This window comes from Prionailurus viverrinus, chromosome D4 (assembly GCF_022837055.1).
Source record: "Prionailurus viverrinus isolate Anna chromosome D4, UM_Priviv_1.0, whole genome shotgun sequence".
Classification (NCBI taxonomy): Eukaryota; Metazoa; Chordata; class Mammalia; order Carnivora; family Felidae; genus Prionailurus; species Prionailurus viverrinus.
Genome location: NC_062573.1, coordinates 13,718,916 through 13,740,303, shown reverse-complemented (window position 1 = coordinate 13,740,303; position 21,388 = coordinate 13,718,916). Strand labels below are relative to the sequence as shown.

Genomic DNA, 21,388 nt, shown 5'->3' with positions numbered 1-21,388 from the left:
GACCCCTTGTCACAGAGTTCCTGCTGCTTGGGGACATCACTGCGGGTCCTGGGACCTCATGGTTGCACATGTTGGGTACCGACTGACCTGTCCCTTCCTTTTCTGTTGTCCAGGATCCTATGAGTGTGGAATCTGTGGCAAGAAGTACAAATATTATAACTGTTTCCAGACCCACGTACGGGCACACCGAGGTGAGTGGGGCAGGGCTGAGGGCCGCACCTCCCCGTTCTCTGTCTGGTGTTCTCCCTGGGCGCCTTGGGGATGACCTCGGACCCCCCCCCCCCCCCCCCCAGAGCTGCAGTCCTCTCCCTCTTTCTGCAGCAGGCGGGAGACCCAGGCGGACAGGAGAGGCCTCCTTAACTTGGGAGGGCACACAGGGCTGGCGGGGGGAGAGGGGACGGGAGGTCATGCCACCAGACTTCTGTCACCAGTGCCCCTGCCTGCCCCACGTGGGCCCGCTTCCCCCAGGATGCTTCAGTGCCGCCTGGTGTGGCGGCCCCTGCAGGGAAGGTGCTCACGGGTCCATCTGGTGTGCTCTTCGAGGCGGCCCCGGGAGCGGGGGCGCTGTGGCCGTTAATGAAGATGAGAGGGCTGAGGGGACGGGAGAGATGGTCCAGGAGGAACGGCGCTGGGTCAGGGGGCACGGAGAAGGGCTGTGAGGCTGTGTGCGCTGCATCCTGAATGCGCAGAGAGCATCCTGGGCACACGGTGGTGGGTGGACCACCTGCCCTTGCTCTTCTCACTGTTTTGGCCCGGCCCAGTCCGGGTCCAGTCGCTCACTTCCCTCTCATTTTCTCTCTCTTATAGACACTGAAGCCACCTCAGGGGAGGGAGCCTCCCAAGGCAGTGAGTATTTCCCCTCGCTCTTGTCCCTCAGGACTGCCCTCTGGGAGACACGTTGCTGTGGTTCAGGCTGTGGGGCCGGCCACAGGGTCTTTATGGAATTGTAGCAACCTCAGAACAACCTTTGCCAAGGTGTGTCCCACGGCCCACGGCCTAGGGCGGCAGATAGGTGTTCGATCAGCAAAGGGTTCTCTGGCCAGATAACCCAGGGCAGCCTTGGGTTCCGCTCAGATGAACACGTTTCTTTGCTGTGGACTTCTCGGGGCCCTTCACGGGCAAGCACTCATGTGCGGAACCTAGTGTATGCATCATCTCCTCCTCTGTTCTTTTGACTCCCAATTCCTGGATGGGCCTGGGGCTTCATGGCTGATGTTTGGGAAATGCTACTTCGGAGAGTTATCTCACGAACACCCACGGGCACTCGTCTCTGGGGTGTGCCATCCCAGCAGCACCTGGGGAGCCACAGGGCCTCGCCAGCTGAGGACAGTGTTCTGCTTTGCTGTTCGTGGGCCCTGCTCGCCCTGCCCCCAGGTCTAAACCCACGGGCCTGGTAAGAAGCCAGATGAGTGTAGGCTGGGGCGGAACCTCTCCCCAGCCAACAAACCTGAGCTCCAGAACCCAGCAGTTCCCCTCCCAGGTGTATCCCAACCGAACTGTGTGCACGTGGCCACCAAAAGACGGCGACTCGGGTATTCTTAGCAGCCGTGTTTGCAACAGTCCCACACTGGAAACCACCCCGAGTGCCCAGTGCTCGGAGTGGACAGATAAGTCGTGGCGTGTTCACGTGAAGCAACGAGGGAGAAAGACATAGAGCCACACCTAGCCACACGGATTACCCACAAACACTGTCAGCAAAAGAAGCCCGACACAGAGTTCCTCCTCTAACGTCTGTGCACGGGCAGTACAAGATCGGAAAAGTAATTCGTCCTGGAAGAAATCGTGGGCAGGGGTTTCTGGGTGCTCATGGCACAGGTGTTTTTGGTTTATGAAAATTGGAGGAGCTGAACAGGTTTCTGCATTGGGGTCAGCGGACCCTTCCGTGGGGACCAGATAGTAAATATTTTAGACTTTGCAGGCCATGCATCTCTGTCCCCACCGCTCAGCTATGCCATGCCGCATGAACACAGCCAGAGACAGACAGAAATGAATTTTTCACCAAAACAGAGGGTGGGAAGCCCATAGTTCGTCAGCCTGTTCCTCCTGCCATAAAAGGTTTTTAAAAATAATAAACATGCCTAGGGGCGCCCGGGTGGCTCAGTCTGTTAAGCCTCTGAGTCTTGGTTTAGCTTCAGGTCATGGTTCTCGCAGTTTGTGAGTTTGAGCCCCGCATCAGGCTCCACGATGACAGTGCGGAGCCTGCTTGGGATTCTTTCTCTCCCCCTCTCTCTCTGCCCCTCCCCTGCTCGCTCTCTCTGTGTCTCAAAATAAGTCAGCTTAGAAAAGTTATTTTTTGGGGCGCCTGGGTGGCGCAGTCGGTTAAGCGTCTGACTTCAGCCAGGTCACGATCTCGTGGTCCGTGAGTTCGAGCCCCGCGTCGGGCTCTGGGCTGATGGCTCAGAGCCTGGAGCCTGTTTCCAATTCTGTGTCTCCCTCTCTCTCTGCCCCTCGCCCGTTCATGCTCTGTCTCTCTCTGTCCCAAAAATAAATAAACGTTGAAAAAAAAAAGTTATTTTTTTAAATTATAGACGTGACAAAAAAAAAGTCTAAAACAAAGCAGTTTGAGGAGGTGTATGAGCTAAAGCAGGGCCTTAATTGCACTGGGTCCAAAAAGCATTTCCCATCCATTCTCTCTTTGGATTCCCACAGCACGTGAGAGGCAGGCAGTGCTGAGGCTAAGCTTCCATTTTCCAGACATTCGAGGCTCAGGTAGGTCAGACACCTGCCTGAGGGCCACGGCTAGGAGGTAGTGAATGCTTGTCCCTCCTCTCCGAGCCCTGCCCCAGCCTGGCCCCTGGCTCCCTTTCTCTTCAAAAGCTTCCTTCTCTTCCGGCTCCCATGGTCTGCCTGTGGTCAGCCACACATTTAAAGATCTTCTCTATTTGTCTTTCCTTCCTTAGCTATTCTGGGCCCCTGGCCTCTCCGGCAGCCCCTCAATGATCCATTGTGTTCCATCTGGCTTCCGTGGTTCCCGGAGGCCCACTGGCTGTTGAGGACTCTGTAGCCAAGGGTATTTTTAGTCCTTCCATTACTTTTGCCTTCCTCCCGAGGGAATTTTCTCCCCATGGCCACTGTGCTTTATTTTATTCTCAGTCCTGCACCCCTATCCTGACCCAAGCCAGCAGTGCCTGCTTAGAAAGCTTGGCATCCTCACAACACCAGCCTCGTGACAGGAGCCTGACCGTGGAGTCCTGGAGCCAAAAGCATCATGTTGAGAATACCAAGTCCAGCCTACCCATTTTGCAGATGGGGACACTGAGTCCCAGAGAGAACTCATGCAGCTTGTTAGTAATGGAGGTGGGCATAGAAACCAGGCCTCACACCTTCTAGTCCAGGGGTCTTCCATTTAGCTGTTAGAAAAATTATATCATCATAAATGGAGGCATATATGCGCTCACCCGTATCCTAACTAAGAAAAGAAAAGCTTAACTCCGTGTCTACTTCTGTTGCAGCCGTTACGTTGATTCCCTTTCCAAAACGATATTAGGCAACATTTACCAGGTATTTGTTGTCGGTTGGGCATTGTGCTCTGTTCATTTTTCATTACAACTCGGAGATGAAGGCACCGTCTCATTCCCATTTTGCAGGTGAGAAGACCAAGGCGCTCAGGTTAGGGAGTGTGTCCAGCGTTAGTTGTGCTTATTGGCATCCGAGTTGGGTTGGAGTCATGCAGCCCCACTGCAGAGTCTGTCTCTCCAGATGGATTCGTCGTGCCCTTCCGGGAGACATTTCTGAGCTCTCTTGGAGGCTCTGAAAGTGTCGTTTCGTTGACAGAAAATTATTTTGCCTTTCTTCCTGTGGGGATAACTCTTTGGTGCTCATCTACTCCTGTCTTAGGTAGGCCTGGCACTGTGGTCCCCACCCGCATTGAGAAGAGGTCGCGGTATGGCGAAGGCGCGTCTCAGTGGCAGAAAGCTGGGGGGTCACCGTTTATTGGAGGTGGTAGGAGGGGCCATGTGAGCAGATGTGAGACGAGTGTGGCCGGCGGCTGCGGAGTGCGACTGGCACTGGCCGGTCTGGGAGAGGAATTTCTGGGGCGGGGCCCCATCTGGAACCAGCAGATCCTGGATGCCCTTGACTTCTCCACCTGCTCCCCAGTATCCAGCACTGAGAGAGGATTGTGGTCCAGATGGGACATGGAGAGGGGAGGTTATTGTCTAGGCTGGATCGGAACTTGAGCCAGGCTTGGAATCCTAGAATGGCCGGCCTGGGAGAGAGGCCCTGGGAATCAGCTCATTACTACCTTCCTGTCCCCTCACATTAGGGGGGAAAGAGCAGAAGGTGAATCCCGAGGTGGGGTCAGCCCTTGCTGGCAGTCTGGATGAGGCAGAGCAGGGCCAGGCCTCTCCTCTGCTCTCCACCTGTTCTCCCCCCACTCCCCTCCACTGCCTGGCTGGTTCAGGTGTGGGCACAGAAATGGTAGGGCCTGGTGGGATGGTGGCATGCCGGGTCCCCAGACCCTCAGAGTGACTGTGTGTGCTGACGCTGTGTGCGTCTCACTTGGGGACCAGTTAGGCTCTGTGGCAGATGCCAGGGCACTTTGGGAGATCACAGGTGCAGTCTAAGAGGTGGGGGCAGAGGCAGGGAGATGGCCGATGTCATCTGTGCCCCTAAGTTCAGCTAAGCAGGGACCAGAACCTTCCCATAGAATTTCCTGGCATTGCAACGTCGGGATGGAGGGAGCCTCCTCAATCCTGTATTTGAGTGCTGGGGAACAGAAGGAGGGCCAGAAGGCTGGTGCCTCAGTCAGGAGCGGAAGGTGGGCTTATCCAGGCAGAGAGAGGCCATGTGCCCTGATTCAGCTATGGCATGGAGCTGAGTGAATATTTGAATCTTGGCTATGCCTCGCCCCACTGTGCAGCCTTGAGTAAGCCACTCTGTCTCCCTGTGCTGGACATAGTCCGGAAGGTGAGGTGGGCGGGTCATCCCGAGATCTGCCCAAGGAAGACACACAGGACGTCTGTGCTAGTGCGTGGTGAGAGCAATGTCCTGAGGGAGTCCCACCCCAGAATTTGGATAGACCTAGGTAGGAATCATCCGAACTCTGGCCCTGCGTGCATTATCTATTGCTGTGGAACACACCGCCCCACGGCTGAATGACTTAAACAAACATTGATTTATGGTCTCATGAGGCACGTGAGGCATTGGCCAGGACTGTGGTCTCCTCTCAAGGCCCAACCGGGGAAAGGCCCAACCTCCACACTCACGCACATGGCTGTTGGCAGGATCCTTCCCAAGTTGTTGGACTGAGGGTGTCACTCCCCCCCCCCCCCGGCTGTTCACCAGAGGCTCCTGTGTGGATCTCTCTCTGCGGCAGCTTACAACATGGCAGCTAGCAAGAGGCAGGCGGTGTGAGAGAGACAGAAGTCGCGGGCTTTTGTAACCTGATCTCAGAAGTGACATCTTATCATTTCATTCCCTTCTCTTTATTAGAAGCAAGTCACTAGATCCGGTTCAGACTCAAGGGGAAGAGATCGTACAGGGGGTAAACGCCAGGAGGCCAGGGTCTTTGGGAAGCTGCCTACCACAGGCCCTCCTACCTGTGGGGCTTGGGACAGACAGGTCCCTTCTGAACCTCAGCCTACCTGTGTGTCAAATGGCTTACTTCTTGGGGCGTCTGGGTGGCTCAGCCGATTGAGCGTCCAGCTTTGGCTCATGTCATAACCTCTCAGGCCCTGAGTTCAAGCCCCGCATCAGACTCTGTGCTGACAGCTCAGAGCCTGGAGCCTGCTTTGGATTTAGTATCTCCCTCTCTCTCTCTCTGCTCTTCCCTGGCTCATGCTCTGTCTCTCTCTCTCTCTCTCTCTCTCTCTCTCTCTCTCTCTCTCAAAAATAAATAAACATTAAAAAAAAAATTTTTTTTTTTTATGGCTTACTTCTTCCCCCTCAGTCACAAAAACCAATGGAGGAAAGACAGGAAGTGCCTGGTCTGGCACGTTGCGCATGCAGAGCCTCGAGAAGGGAGGTGGGGTCAGGCCCTTTTAAGGTCTCAGCTCACAGAGTGGGATTGCGGGTTGGTTTGAAAGTCGCTTCAGCACCCTCCAGTCTCCTTGTGGAGAGGACCCCTAACATCCCCCCCACTGATTCTCCGTGGCTCACCAGCTGGGGCTAGTCTGGGCTAGTCTCATGTTTGGGTCGTGAAGCCAATGAGCTGGCCCAAAGAAACCCCACCCGAGTGACCGAAGTCCTGGTAACTACACGTGTCTCTCTGTCCCCCGCAGACAATTTCAGGTACACATGTGACATCTGTGGGAAGAAGTACAAATACTACAGCTGCTTCCAAGAGCACCGGGACCTGCACGCGGTGGATGGTGAGTGAGGCCCCTCACTGCTGGGAAGTAGAGTCAGATAAAGAGGAGCACCACCCCCCACTGCCCCCAGGGCTGCTTGTCCTCCTGCCACCCCACCCACCAGCTGTCCCCGCCCTCCTCCCACCCAGAGGAAGGTCAGAGGGCAGTCAGACCAGGAGGGCAGTGACCGAACCCTGAGGATTCTGGGAGAGAGAAGGTCCCCGTCCTACTCCATACATACTTCTGATTAGGGTAACCCAAGTGAAATTGCATTTTGTAGGTCAAAATCCGTCGAATTTTAGCAACTTCATATCGATGCATTTTACAGTTTCATACTGAGTATTCACATGCTCTGATGAAATTAAACCAGTTTTTTAAAATGAATGATGGTATTTTAGTGTCTTCAGTTATAGAGTTAGAAATTGGAACAATAAATTTAGGTAATTTATTTTTAGAATCTCAATCCTAGAAATAGGGTCTTGGGCCTGGAAAGGATGGAGGGGGGCTCCCACTCCAGCCCCACATCCCCAGCCCGTCGCAGGCTGTGACAACCAGGCCCTGCCACTCACTCCCGCTGGCTTGTCCTTTTCACATCGCCTCTTTTTTCCTACTGGTCTCTTCCTTTTTTTCTCCTGCCCTGGCCCCTCAAGTAGCTGTTGGCGACCCAGAAACAGGCCAGGCAGAAATTGCCTGCCTCTGGGTTGGACCCTAGCCCGTGGGGTGGATGGGGAGTGGAGGCACAGGCTGTGTCCCAGTTGGGGTGTGCCCTCCTGTGGCCCCTGGTTTTCCAGGGCCTCCATGCTGGCCAGGGTAGGCTCTCCTGGGCCCCAGAGGCTGGGAGCGTTGGGCAGAGGCAGCTGTGGGCAGGGACTAACAGGCCTCCCGTTTGCTTCTTTCCTTCTGCGGCTGCTGCCTCCTGCCCGGGTGCAGTATTTAGTGTGGAAGGGGCCCCTGAGAATCGGGCAGGTAAGTCCTTGGTGGCTGCCCACTTCCCTGTGCCCGGCTGGACTCCCAAGCCCTGGTTGCCAGGGCGCTAAGGGCTGTGTGTTCTCCCACAGACCCCTTCGACCAAGGTGTCGTGGCCGCTGACGAAGTGAAGGAGGAACCCCCGGAACCGTTCCAGAAAATCGGGCCAAGTATGCGGGCCTCTCTCTGGGGTTGGGCTGGGCTGGGCCGGTGGGGGGAGACTGGCTGAGGGCTAAGTCTTGCCATTGGAAGCGGGTGACATCACTTATCCTGAAACAGTGGTGCTGGCCAGTGACCACTGACCTCCTTAGACCTCACTTTGCCCACCTGTCAAATGGGCCAGTCTTAGGACTTTAGCTTTTGAGGAGCAGCGGAACAGCACAGGGTCATGGTCAGGGCAGTGAAAGCAGCACAGGCTTGGTGCCCTGGTAGTCTGTTAGCCGTCCTGAGCCTCGGCTCCTTACATGTCAATGAGGATGACATTTCCCCGAAGGTTTGTTGGGGGATTAAATGAGATCGTGAATGTAAATCACCTATTAGCACAGTGCCTGGTACATAGTAGGTGCTCGGAAAATAACTCTCATCATCTGAAGGGGTTCCTCAGCAAATGAAGCTGTCCAGGGGAGCCACATGTAGACACTCTGTCCTTGTCCCAAGTAAACCCCTGAGGGCAGGAGTCACACAGCGGCCTGCCTGTTCTCAGCATACTTGCATTGAGTGTGGTGGGGACACAGCAGTGGGCGGGGCATTTGTGGCCCTGCCCTTGGGTACAGGGAGGGGGCAGTGGGTCAGTAGCAGATAGTTCCAGCATAACCTGAAGTGCAAGGAGCCATGGGGGCTGGCGAGGTACCTGGCCAGCCTCGGGAATCCTGGAGGCTTCTGCTTGGGGACGAGGGTGGGGAATGAGCTCTTGCGTCATAGGTGGAAGTGGGAGAGCAGCGCCTGTTCTGGGAATTGAAAGGCAAATCAATTCTGAGTTGAAGTCTTGAGAGAGAGCCTTGAATGCCGGAGGAAGGCATCTAGACTACATTCTGAGGGACAAGGAGCCTAAGAGTTTACCACATGGGGAAGGGACTTGATCGGATTTGCACTTTAGGAAGACTATTTTGGCTGTTTCTAGAAGAATGGATTGAGTAGAGTCTCACGAGCGACAGGGGTCTGGCCCAGCCCTTCAGGAATTCACATTCCCCTTCCTTGCTTACCACCCAACAGAAAAAGGCCTTTGTCGACTCTGCCTCACTACAATAAGGATTGAAGGTAGCTTGCAGAATAGACACACAGACACTGAATGAAAGGATGAGGAAATCCAAGGCAAGGAAAGTCGAGGAGCTAAAGCAGGGAAGCTGGGGATGCTCTTCAAAGGGTGGAGCTTGGCCCTGACCCTTGGAAGCCATTGGTCCGGTCCCCATCCTGTCTCTCCCTCCTTCTTCCTCCGTGGTAGAGGATGAGCCTGCTTTGTTTTAACTCTTAAAGCACTCCAGAAACGGGAGAGGCAGCAGTATTTGCAAAGCGGTTAGCATAACGCTTGTCATGTGTTTACCGTGCATATGACACGTTTTCTTTTTCCCTCAGAAAATGATGAAACCCTCAACACTGAAACCGCTATAAGTTAAACCGTGGGGAAACCTACATGGGAATCAGACACGTTCTATGATGGACATTCGTAGACAGATACAGGACGGGGACAGCGGGGTCTGTGACCTGCCATGTTAGTACTGTCTGCCAGCCGCCCCGGGGTAGCACTGCCCTTCTGTCTGCAGCATCATAATTATGAAAGTAGAATTGGAATCCGGCCCACATTTGAATGCTGCCATCTCCAATTTACCAGCTACTTATGCCCCTTCTGAGTGTCCTTTGACTCATCTGTAAGCTGGGGACAAGAGCGTCTATCTGTTCTGTAAGGCTGTTGGAGGATGCCTGCAGGAAGTGTTTGGCCCAGCACCTGGCTCGCATCCAGGGTTTAACACATGAGTGGTGTTGTCGAGAGACGGCCAATTGTAAGAGCTTTAGAGCACCCCATCTGTGAACCCCAGCTCTACATTTAATACCTGCGTGAGGGCGTACATGCTCTATAATCTCCCTAATCTACGCTTTCCTTAACTCGAGAATGGGGTGGTGACAGTTCTTTCAGGATTGTCGTGGAGATGAGATGAGGTTATGTTTGCACAGGAATTAGCGTAGTCTTTTATGCACACACGGAAGGCATTAATAAATAAGTGGTGCCTATTACCCAGGAAGGTACAGAACTAGATGAAACTTGTTCTGTAGATCAGTAACTGAGTCAGACAGACGGCCGGTGGAATTGTCGCACACCATAAGCAGTTGGGAATTGCACTGAGCAAAGGGAACTGGGTTTGGCTCCCTGAATGCTCCCAGCTTGACGTTATGGAGCGGAGCTTGCTAAAATAGTGTGACCATCTCCCGTCACCGCTCAGGAGCTGCCTTATGAGGTAAGAATGCTGCTGCTTGGGTTTCAAGCAGGCCAAGGCCACAGAACTCTAAAAATGAGAAGGCATAGAGTGAGAGGAGCCATGAGAGGCACGCCGCACCACGAATAGAGTTTTGTTGGTCCGGGAAGAGGAGAGACCCTGAAGCAGTGCATGCTGGGAAGTACACCTTCCATATCCGCATCATCTGAGCAAATTGGAGAATTAGGGAGGAAGAAACTGGAGCCATGACAGAGCAGAGGAATCCTTCTAGAAGGAGAGAGTTTGTCCTAGGGGCCTTGCATGTCAGCTGCTCTCCTGCTGCAGATCTGAGAAATACTACCATGGCAGTGGTCTCCCATGCTCATGACTACGATGATAATGGGAGGGTCAAGGACAGTTCACTCATGTCTATCGAAAACAGTAAGTCTGAATTCATCTGCAGTTTACTTGATTTTTTTAAAATGTGGATAAGGAAGAGTAACTTGAAAAATTTTTTAAATTAAAAAAACTCCCCAAACCATGAATCTGTGGAAATTCCACAGAATTTAGGAGACTCTGAGGACAAGCATACCTCTGAAGATGACCCTACTACAAAATCTAGAAGAACATTCTGTGACAACCATAATCAAGTATAAGAAAATATGACTTACCTTACTCTCCTTGGGCTGTCCTAACAAAATACCCGACTGGATGGCTTCAGCAAATTTATTTTCTCACGGTTCTGGAAGCTAGAAGTCCAGGATCAGAGTGCCAGCCTGGTCAGGTTCTGGTGAGAACCCTCTTCCTGGCTCACAGATGGCCACCTTCTCTCTGTGCCCTCACATGATGGGAGACCAGTGGAAGGAAGCTCCCTGGTGTCTCTTGTAATAAGGGCACCAATCCAGTCGTGAGGACCCCACCTTCATGACCTCATCTAACCCAGTTACCTCCCACAGGCCCTGTCTCCAAACACCATCACCTGGGGAGGTGGGGCGTCAACAATTGAGTTTGGGGAGCTAGGGGGACACAGTTCAGTCCACAGCATGACCTGTGTGAAAGAGGATCCTGAAGTGTGGTGACAGAGCAGCAGGATAGAACGAAGAGGCAGAGAGAAAAGAGTGACCTAAAGGACTGCAGAGAAACAGAGAATAGAAGCGCAGAATTAAAACGTACAGTATAGATAGTAAAGAGCAGAATTGATCTGCAGAAATGGAATTAGTTATGGGGATGAGAAACCTGAACGGATCAAGATAACCAGGGGAAAGGAAAACAAGCTAAATACAGAGCGTGGAGAGCCAGTTTCAGATAATTAGTGGTGTTGTGCCAGTGGGACAGAAGCAATACTCCAAAGATACAATAGAAGAAAATTTTGCTAAAGGAAGACCTGTGTGTGCAGATTTAAGGGCTCATGATATTTCAGGTGATGACAGATGATTGTGATGTAACCTGTCTCCATGTAAAGAGACCCATAACTAAATAGATCTTAGTGATTTTTTAAACTGTAAATACAAAGAAAAGATACACAGGCATCTAGACATAAGAAAAGCCAGGTGTTATCCAAGATGAACCCAAGGGGGACTTGCCTCAGACTTGGGTACGGTACTAAATGTCAGAAGACAACACTACGTTTTGAAGGGAAAAGGTTGTAATCTTAACAATTTTGTATCTAGACAGCTGACAATTTAGGAGTAAAGGGGAAAGTGAGGGCCCCCAAACCCACTATTTCTCCTATGTACCCATCTTCAGAAAATTTAAAAAACACACTCCAGGGAACTAAGCAGTAGAGCACTTTGAAGAGTCCATTGTCAGGAATGAAGTCCTAGCTCGGGAGGACTGGTGGTAAATGGTCAAACCAGATAAGCTAGAAGCGAAGTTTAAAATGTTGGACTCTGATTATAAAATTGAATGCAAAGGGCAAAGATCATTGTAAAATACTAAAAGTGAATTTTAAAAACATGAGAAGGAAGGAATAGGTGAAGGATACAGTAGAGGTAGGTTAAACCAGCCCTTCCCATGGTGTGGGCCCTAGACCAGCGGCAGCAGCATCTCATAGAAGCTAATTAGAAATGTAAATTATTGGGGCGCCTGGTGGCTCAGTCGGTTAAGTGTTCTACTTCAGCTCAGGTCATGGTCTCGTGGTTGGTGGGTTTGAGCCCTATGTCAGGCTCTGTGCTGACAGCTTCAGAGCCTGGAGCCTGCTTTGGATTCTGTGTCTCCCTCTCTCTCTGCCCCTCTCCCGCTTGTGCTGTCTCTCTCTCTCTTTCTCAAAAATAAATAAGCATTAAAAAAAATTTTTTTTTTTAAATTTTTTTTTTCAACGTTTATTTATTTTTGGGACAGAGAGAGACAGATCATGAACGGGGGAGGGGCAGAGAGAGAGGGAGACACAGAATCGGAAACAGGCTCCAGGCTCTGAGCCATCAGCCCAGAGCCTGACGCGGGGCTCGAACTCACGGACCGCAAGATCGTGACCTGGCTGAAGTTGGACGCTTAACTGACTGCGGCACCCAGGTGCCCCCTAAAAAAAATTTTTTTTAATGTAAATTCTTAGGCTCCACCCCCACGCCACGGATTCAGAATCTCTGGGGTAGAGCCCAGCAATCTGTGTTGTAACCATCTTTCCAGATGATTCTTAAACATGCAAAAGTGTGAGAAGCATGAAGTTAAACTGCCTTTCTCAATGGCAATAGACTTGAAAATACCATTTTCTGCTTAACTGTAACAGACAGATGTATCTTACATGCTATGTAAAACAAAGAATATTGGAAAATAATGGAATATTGGAGAATAATGGAAAAGCAGAGAGAAGATTTCATTCATCAAACAACTGAAACAAAGGAAACCAGAAAAGGTGGAGCACGAAAAAAAAGAAACAAAACATAAAACACGTAAAACCAAGTCAATTATAGCTTTAAATAAAAGCAAATGGCATAATCTCTTTTATTAGAAGACAGAGATTCTCAGGTTAATTTTAAATAATGGTTTATTAGCAACACACTTAGTTAATTCCTCATCTTTTATCTTTCTCAGGGAAGTCGCTCTCGCTTCCTTAACTAAATTGAGTTCCCTGTTAAGATTTTCATAGCACTGTAGGAGTCTCCTTTAAGAGCCCCTCTTGAGGTTGCAGTGTTAAGTTTGTGTGATTATTTGATTTTTCTGTCTCCTTTCCCAGACTGTAAGCTCCTTGAAGGCAGGAACCATGACTGCTTTTGCTCATCATTTTCGGCTGACATTTAGCAAAGTATCTTTTTAATGAATTTTCCCAAGACAGTTTAGGGAAGTGTTTTCAGACACATGCAGACAAGTAGAAAGAAAGATCCTAGAAAGTAACTATTCGGAATTAATGTCCATCAAACTAATACAAGAGTATAATTAGAAGTTTGAGCAGTGGTTCTTAAACTTTCCTCTGCATCACGGTTTTCTAGGGGGACTGTTAAAACCCAGATTGCTAGATCCCATTCCTAGAATTTTGCTTTCAGCGTCTTGGATAAGTCTCAGAGAATATGCATTTCTAACAGTTTGACAGACGATACCGGTGCTGCTGGCTCAGGGACCACCCTTTGAGAAGCACCGTGTTAGAAAATCGTGTCATGTTAGTTAGTTAGTTAGTTAACGCTGACAGTTTTGATTTCGTGAGCCTTAAATGCGGCAGACAACATCACATCTAAAAATACAAAATACATTTAGGAATATGACAAAATGGAAAGGTTGATCATGACCGTCTTGGAGAGAGCAGGTAGACAAACGGGATCATGTAGGGCTTGAATAATGTAATTTTTTTTTCAACGTTTATTTATTTTTGGGACAGAGAGAGATAGAGCATGAACGGGGGAGGGGCAGAGAGAGAGGGAGACACAGAATCGGAAACAGGCTCCAGGCTCTGAGCCATCAGCCCAGAGCCTGACACGGGGCTCTAACTCACGGACCGCGAGATCGTGACCTGGCTGAAGTCGGACGCTTAACCGACTGTGCCACCCAGGCGCCCCATGAATAATATAATTAATACGGTTGATCTAACTAACAGCTTCGAAGCCTGTAAATAGTAAATCGTCTATCTTTCCCAGTGTTCATGAATCAGTTATAAAAGTTATTTATGAAAAAGTTTAAATCCGTATTGAGAGAGAAAGACCACAAACAATTTTAAAAAATTGAGAAAAATTGTGACATATAGAGCAAAATGTTGATGTCCTTAATCTGCAGAGTTCTTAGCAATTAAAAAATGTAAATACGCCTATGGAAACATTGGCTGTAAACTCAAATGGGAAAGTCACGAAAGAAAAACTACAGTTAATTAAACATGAAAAATAGTCAGTTTCCTTAGAACTCAAAACAAATGGAAAATAAAACCAGCAGTGCAATAGAATTCTCCCGATAAGGCACAGCTTTCTGATTGGGATAAAAATTGGCCCAACCTTTTGATATGTAGTTGGTGCTGTGGTTATCAAAAGCCTTAAAAATGCATGCCCACAATTTATCCTGAGGAAATAATGAGCAAAGATTATGCACAATAATCTTTACTTTGCAACGATGTGACAAATGATGAGCAAATGTGCAAACATTTCTACAAAGATGTGGATCGCTGCATTTTTTTTTTTTTTTTTTTTTTTTTTTGGTAAGGGAAAAAAATTTGAAACGATCTGAACATCCCCTGGTGCAGGAGACTGGCTCAGCAGATTTCAAAGTCCAGAGGGAACCATACAGCCAATAAATGCAGTAGGGATCGATGTTTATTGATTGAGCAAGATGTCCACAAAGTATCGTCGATTGAATACACCAGGTTACAAAGAGGATACGGATCAGGGCTGGCGAATTCAAGGCCCACCGGAGCTAAGACAGCTGATGTCAGGGAGAGGAGCCCGCTCCGGAGGAGATGGGAGTGAGGGGTGGGCCCCGGGGGCGGATGGCAAGGTTGGACACTCCACCCCAGGGGGCAGCTGCTGCTCTTTGTTTGGGGGTGACAGATGATTGAAATTTCTCGTACTCTTTAAGTTTTGTATTTGTATTTATCAGTATTTTATAATTTTCCCCCAGTGAACAATATTACATCAGAAATTTTTAAGAAGAAAGAAGTTAGGCAGTGCCCAAAGAGAGGTAAAGATAAAGTCTGGTGGGGCCTGAGAGGAAGACGTGACCCCTTCTGCCGGGGGGGTGGGGGTGCCTGGGGGCGGGGAAGGTCTTGGAGACGAGGGGACCCAAGCGTGGCCATCGCAGAGGGGCTGAGCGAGAGGTTGGCATTGGTCACCACACATTTCCTGAGCACCAGGGTCTGGTGGGGGGAGTGTGGACGGAGAAACGGCGTGTGCCAGGTACTGTTCTAAGCACTTGACATATAAATTTAATCCTCACAGCAATCCTACAAGGTGGTCCGATTATTACCCCCGTTTTATAGATAGGAAAACTGAGGCACAGAGAGGTTAAGAGATTTGCCCAAGGTCACACGGCTGGACATGGAGGAGGAGCTGGGAGCTGAACCCAGGCAGGCTGACTCCAGTGGGCTCAGGGTTATAGCTGGTCCCAGGATGAGGGGAGCCGGAGGGGAGGGAGCATGCTGCTGCTGCTTGCTGGGGGTCACGTGCCCATTCCCACACTTGCCTCTCCTTGGACAGAAACTGGCAATTACACCTGTGAATTCTGCGGAAAGCAGTACAAGTACTACACGCCCTACCAGGAGCACGTGGCCTTACACGCCCCCATCAGTGAGTACCTTCTCTGGTTGGGGCCTGGGGGAGTTGGAGGGAGGGGCGGGCCAGCCACAGGCTGAGGCTTTGCCAGGGCAGGGTGGATGTACAGGTGGGCTTGGCCTGGGGCAGCCTCCAGGTGTCCAGGCCTGACCCGGGCCACCTTACCGCAGTAGCTGGATTAGCTGGGAAAGCCCCACCCTTCAGCCAGGAAAGCCTGAGTCTCCCTCGGTAGACTCAAGGTGGGCATCATTCATCCAAGTCCTCCAGTGGCCCCACCCCTAACCACCTCTCAATCCTGTGGTTCCTGAGACCCCCACTCCGGAGCCAGTGACCCGTGATACAGCTTCAGTCTGAACCAACGCATGGCCTAACCCAGGCTAGGCGATGGCCAACGAGACAGGACAGTTCCGTTTTTGCCCTCGGTGGTGGAAAAGGTAAAAAGGGGGAAGGGATGCTAAGTCAAGACTCAGAAGCCCTGGGTTTAATCAGCTGGGTTGCAGGGTTGCGTGACCTTGGGCGGGCCCCGTCCTGTTTCTGGCCCTCAATCTCTCCCTTCTCCCTTGGCCTGGGAGGAAAAGAGTTCTAAGGGCCCTTCCGTTGGGACATCCCAGCCTTCCACTCCCCTGATACCACGGATTGACTTCCCAGCTTCCCTCCTGGATGTCAGAGGGGGCTCCATCCTTAGATCCCCAGATATGTGGGCTAGGAGGATATGAGAGATTTAGGCTAGATCCAACAGAGGATTAGTTTGCTGAGGTTGAAACAGCCCCTCCAGTGGGCTTTGGATCTAGAGATTTGGGTGTCGATGGGTTCTGTGTAGAATTAGGGGCTGAACTGGATGGCTTCATCAGGTGGTACCCAGGGCTAGGGCTTGAGGACCCTGGGTCTGGTGAGAGTATCCAGAAGGATCTGTGCTCACTGCAGAGGAAGTCCTTACAAATGGATTCATCTGATGATACTCTTTGGCGCCTGGCTGCTTTCACTTAGCATAATGTCTGTAAGACACATACACGTCGTATGTATCAGTTATTCTTTCTTTTTTTACTGCTGAGCAGTATTCCATTGTATGAAAATACCCCTGTTTAGCCATTTGCTTGTTCATTTCAGTTGTTTCCCATTTTAGGCTCTTATGACTGAACCTGCTATGAAAGTGTTTGTAGGAGGCTTTTTGGGGACATACGTGTTTATTTTTCATGGGTAAAATACCAAGGAGTAAAATTGCTAGGTCATAGGGGAGAGTGTGTTTAACTCTTTAAGAACTTACACACCATTTTCCAAAATGGCTGTAGCATCTTACACTCCCACCAGCCACATAGGGGAGTTCCACTTCCTCCACATTCTTGCCAGAGTTTGTAGGCGATGGGCTGTTTAATTCTAGCTGTTCTGGTGAGTGCTTACTGGTCATTGTGGTGTTAAATTTGTATTTCTTTGATGACCAATGATGTTAAGCATGCTTTCTTCTGCATATTGGGCATGTGTGTATTTTACTCTGGAGATTGTCTAAAGTCTTTTGCCCATTTTGTGGTTGGGTTGTTTGTATTATTAAATTGTAAGGGTTCTTGGGGCACCTGGGTGGCTCAGTCAGTTGGGCGGCTGACTACAGCTCAGATTGTGATCTCGCGGTCTATGAGTTCGAGCCCCCCGTTGGGCTCTGTCCTGAGAGCTCAGAGCCTGGAGCCTGCTTTAGATTCTGTGTCTTCCTCTCTCTCTGCCCCTTCCCAGCTTGCTCTCTCTCTGTCTCTCTCTCTCTCTGTCTCTCTCAAAAAATAATAATAAAATTTTTTTTTTAAATTGTAAGAGTTCTTTATACATTGTAGAGCCAGGTCTTGTATCAGGTATATGTACTATGAATATTTTCTTGCAGTCTTCAACATGCCTTTTGATTTTCGTACAGTATCTTTCGATGAGTGGTTTTTAATTTTTATAAAGTCTAATTTACCAATTTTTTCTATGGCTAGTGCTTTCTGGGTCCTACCCAGAATATCTTAACTACCTCAAGATTGTGAGGATATTCTCCTTATTTATCTTTTGGAAACTTTAAAATTTTAGCCTTTGCATTTAGGTCTGTGATCTTTTCAAGTTAACTTTTGTGAATGGTGAGAGGTAGGAGTTGAGATTAATTTTATCCCATACAGATACCTGGTGGTTCCATCATGTGTTAAAAGGATTGTCCTTTCCCCCATTGCATTGCATTGAATTGGCAATCAGTTGAATGCATAAATATGTATGAGTTTATTTCTGTTCTGTCGATTTATTTATCTATGTTTATGCCAATATGGTCTCATTTACTGGAGTTTTATAGCCTTAAATTCAGGTACTCTCTGTTTTTCGACTTTGCTCTTTTTAAAGAATATTTGTCAATTCTAGGAACTTTGCTCTTCCATATAAATGTTAGGGGAGTTTCTGATTCCCAATTTCGACCAAAAAATCCAGCTGGGATTCTGTTTAGGATTACTCTGAATCTACAGACCAGTTTAGAGAGAATAGACATCATCATAATATTGGCAATTCCAATCCATGAATATGGTATATCTCTCCATGTATTTAGGTCTTTTTCTCTCAGCAATAGTTTGTATTTTTCAGAGTAGAGATCTTGTACATATTTCATGAAATTATCTCTAAGTACTTCATGTTTTTTGACACTATTATGATTTTAAGTTTTCTAATTATTTATTGCTATTACATAAAGACATAATTTTTGTATATTGAATTTGTATCTTGTGGTTTTACTAAATTCACTTACTAGTTCTAATAACATTTTTACGAGTTTCTTAGGATTTTCTGTATACATACTGATGTCATTTACTAATAAATAACTTTGCTTCTTTCCAGTCTGTATTTTTTTGTTGTTTCACTATACTGGTTAGGATCTTCCAGTGCAATGTTGAGTATAAAACTTCAGTGAGTATTTCTGCCTTTTTCATAATCATAAGGTTCAGTTTTTCATCATTAAGGATGATCATTTTCATTATTAAGTATTATATTAGCTGAAGTAGGTTTTTATAAATGCCCTTTATTAGTTGAAGTTACCTCTTATTCCTAGTTTACTGAACTCTTCTGTCATAAGTAGGTGTTTTATGTTTTTTTCTGTACCTGTTGAGATGATTCTATGATTCTCAACTTTTATTCTGATAATGTATATTACATGGATTGATATATTGTCATTGTTCTTAAATAAGTCACATGCCTATACTTTATTAAAACACATTAAGAGTATCAAAGTCCAACTCTGAAACGAACTGAAGAAACTTAAAATGTTGGAATGTTTCCTCTTTGTTTGGAGAGTGATTTTCTTCTTTGAAACTTATTTTTCTTGGAAAGGCATCTGAATTATTTTAAGACCTGGGGTAGTTTGTAGAGTTATTTGATCTCAAGAACATATTTTCTGATCACTCCTATCTAAAACTCTCTAGGATTTCACCTGGTTTTTAATATCACTCCCACAACTGATTTCTCAAGGATAGGGAGCTACAATCCTAGAATTAGCAGAGCCCCATGTTCAATCAGTGGTTTGATGATGCTCATCATCATAATCAAGAAAATAAAATTCTTCTGGTGAAGTTTTTTTAAACAATATTGAGGCATATTGTTACACAATACAGTGCCTGTATTTAATTTTTTTTAACCTTTATTTTTGAGAGACAGAGGCAGAGCATGAGCAGGGGAGGGGAAGAGAGAGATACAGAATCTGAAGGAGGATCCAGGCTCTGAGTTGTTTGTTAGCACAGAGCCCAACACGGGGCTTGAACCCACGAACTGAGAGACCATGACCTGAGCTGAAGTCAGACGCTCAACCGACTGAGCCAACCAGGCACCCCTAAAGTGCCTGTATTTAAAGTGTACAGTTTGATAAGTTTTGACCTATGTATGCACTCACAAAACCATCACTGCCGTTAAGATAATGAGCATATCATCACCCCTAAAGGTTTTTTGTGCTTTTGTATAATCCATTACTCACCACTTGCCCATCCCCAGGCAAACACTGATTTTCTTTCTGTTACTATAGATTAATTTGCATTTTCTAGCACATTGCATATGTGGCATCTTAGAGTATGTACCCTTTTTATGTGTGGGGGGAGGGTCTGGCTTCTCTCACTCACCATGGATTGTTTTAAGATTCATCCATGGTTACATGTTATCAGTAGTTCATTCCCTTTAGTTGATGAGTAGTAGCTTTCCATTGGATAGATATAGATACCACAGTTTCCTTTATTCACTTATGGATGGACATTTGGGTTATTTTTAGTTTAGAGCTAATACAAATAAAGCTTCTCAACATTGGTGTACATGTCCTTGTATGGACAAATGCGTTCATTAATCTTGAATAAATACTTAGGAGTGGAATAGCTGGATCATATGATACATGTGTATTTAACTTTTAAGAAAGAAGCCAACTGTTTTTCAAAGTGGTTATGCCATTTACATTTCAACCAGTAGTGTACATTTCTTTTTTGTAATGTCCTGGTCTCAGCTGGGTGTCAAGGTAAAACTGGCCTCTTAGAATGAGTTGGGAAGAATATTCCCTGAGTGTAGTGTCACTTAGGTTAAGCCGGTTAATAATCAAATCTCTACACCTTTTCAGGCTTTAGAAAAAAAAATACACTCGTTCTATCTAGTACTGAGAGACATTAAAATCTGCAACTGTAATTGCGGATATGCTGTGTCTCCCTTTAGTTCTGTCAGTTTTTGTTTCATGTGTTTTGAAACCTTGCTTTTAGGTGCACACACTTGGGACCATTATGTTTTGACGACCCTTTAAAAATTGTTCAGTACCTTTATTTATTTCTTAATTTCTTTAACAGGTAGTACCTGTTGTCCTGAAATCTACTTTATCTGATATTGATATAGCTGCTGCAGCTTGCTTAGAATTAGTGTTTGCATGGTGTATTTCTTTCGATCTTTTTGTTTTAATGTTTCTGTGTCTTTCTATTTGAAGTATGTACGTATAATTGGTTCTCACTCTTTTCTCTAGTCTGACAATCCCTGCCTTTTAAATGAAGTGTTTAATCCATTTACATTTAATATTATATATGGATATGGTTGGATTTTTGTATTTTGTAGTTCATATTTTTTATACTTTGTATATTTTGCCTTATATTTTTTTCTAGTTGTCCCATCTCTTCTTATTGTTCATTTTTTCTTCTTTTCTTGCCTTCTTTAATATTAATCAAGAACTTCCAAAAAAATTTCCTTTGTTAGCTTTCTGGCTGTACCCCCTTTTTCTTTAGTGGTTCCTCTGTGGTTTATAATATACATCTTTAATGTATTACAATCTATCATAAATTTAATTCATAACATCACACGTAACGTAAGAACCTTATAGCAGTGTACTTCTATTTACTACTCTCCTGTCCTTTATGTTCTTACCATACATCTATGTCTACATAAGTTATAAGCCCAATAATTTTTTTTGCTTTAAACAGTCTATTATTTGTTAATTAAGAAACTAGAAAATGCCTTTTATATTTTCTAACATATTTACCATTTCCTGTGCTTTTCCTTTCTTTGTATAATAAATCTGAATTCCATCTATAATCATTTTCCCTTATTCCCTGAAGAACTTCCTTTAACATTTTTTCTATTGTAGGTCTGTTGGGGAAAGATTCTCTTACTTGAAGATGTTTTTATTTTACCTGTTTCTTTCGATGGATGTTTTCTCTGGATATGAAATTCTAGGTTGAGATTTTTTTTTTTTTCCAGCACTTTAAAAGTGTCACTCTTTTATCTTCTGGTTTATGTTTCTGGTGAGAAGTCAGAGATCATTCTGATTGTGATTCTATATTTAATGTGTCTTTTTGTCTGGGTGCTTTTATTTTTTTTTTTTAACGTTTATTTATTTTTGAGACAGAGACAGAGCATGAACAGGGGAGGGGCAGAGAGAGAGGGAGACACAGAATGGGAAGCAGGCTCCAGGCTCTGAGCCATCAGCCCAGAGCCCGACGCGGAGCTCGAACTCACAGACCGCGAGATCGTGACCTGAGCTGAAGCCGGACGCTCAACCGACTGATCTGCCCAGGCGCCCCTGTCTGGGTGCTTTTAAATA

At 47.1% G+C, this 21,388-nt stretch overlaps 1 protein-coding gene across 25 annotated transcripts in view; it reads left to right on the top strand.

Moving 5' to 3' along the window:
• The window catches only part of ZNF618 (zinc finger protein 618), a 377,016-nt gene that overhangs the window by 323,762 nt on the left and 31,866 nt on the right, over window positions 1–21,388 (top strand). For 16 of the 25 annotated variants that reach the window (XM_047828947.1, XM_047828945.1, XM_047828943.1 and 13 more), the window contains 7 exons: window positions 114–191; window positions 808–846; window positions 6,222–6,311; window positions 7,221–7,256; window positions 7,349–7,426; window positions 14,696–14,755; window positions 15,271–15,360. In XM_047828947.1, coding sequence (XP_047684903.1) covers window positions 114–191; window positions 808–846; window positions 6,222–6,311; window positions 7,221–7,256; window positions 7,349–7,426; window positions 14,696–14,755; window positions 15,271–15,360 — 471 coding nt within the window. The remainder of the gene's footprint in view (window positions 1–113; window positions 192–807; window positions 847–6,221; window positions 6,312–7,220; window positions 7,257–7,348; window positions 7,427–14,695; window positions 14,756–15,270; window positions 15,361–21,388) is intronic. The other 9 variants (XM_047828967.1, XM_047828964.1, XM_047828963.1 and 6 more) reach the window with 3 other exon arrangements.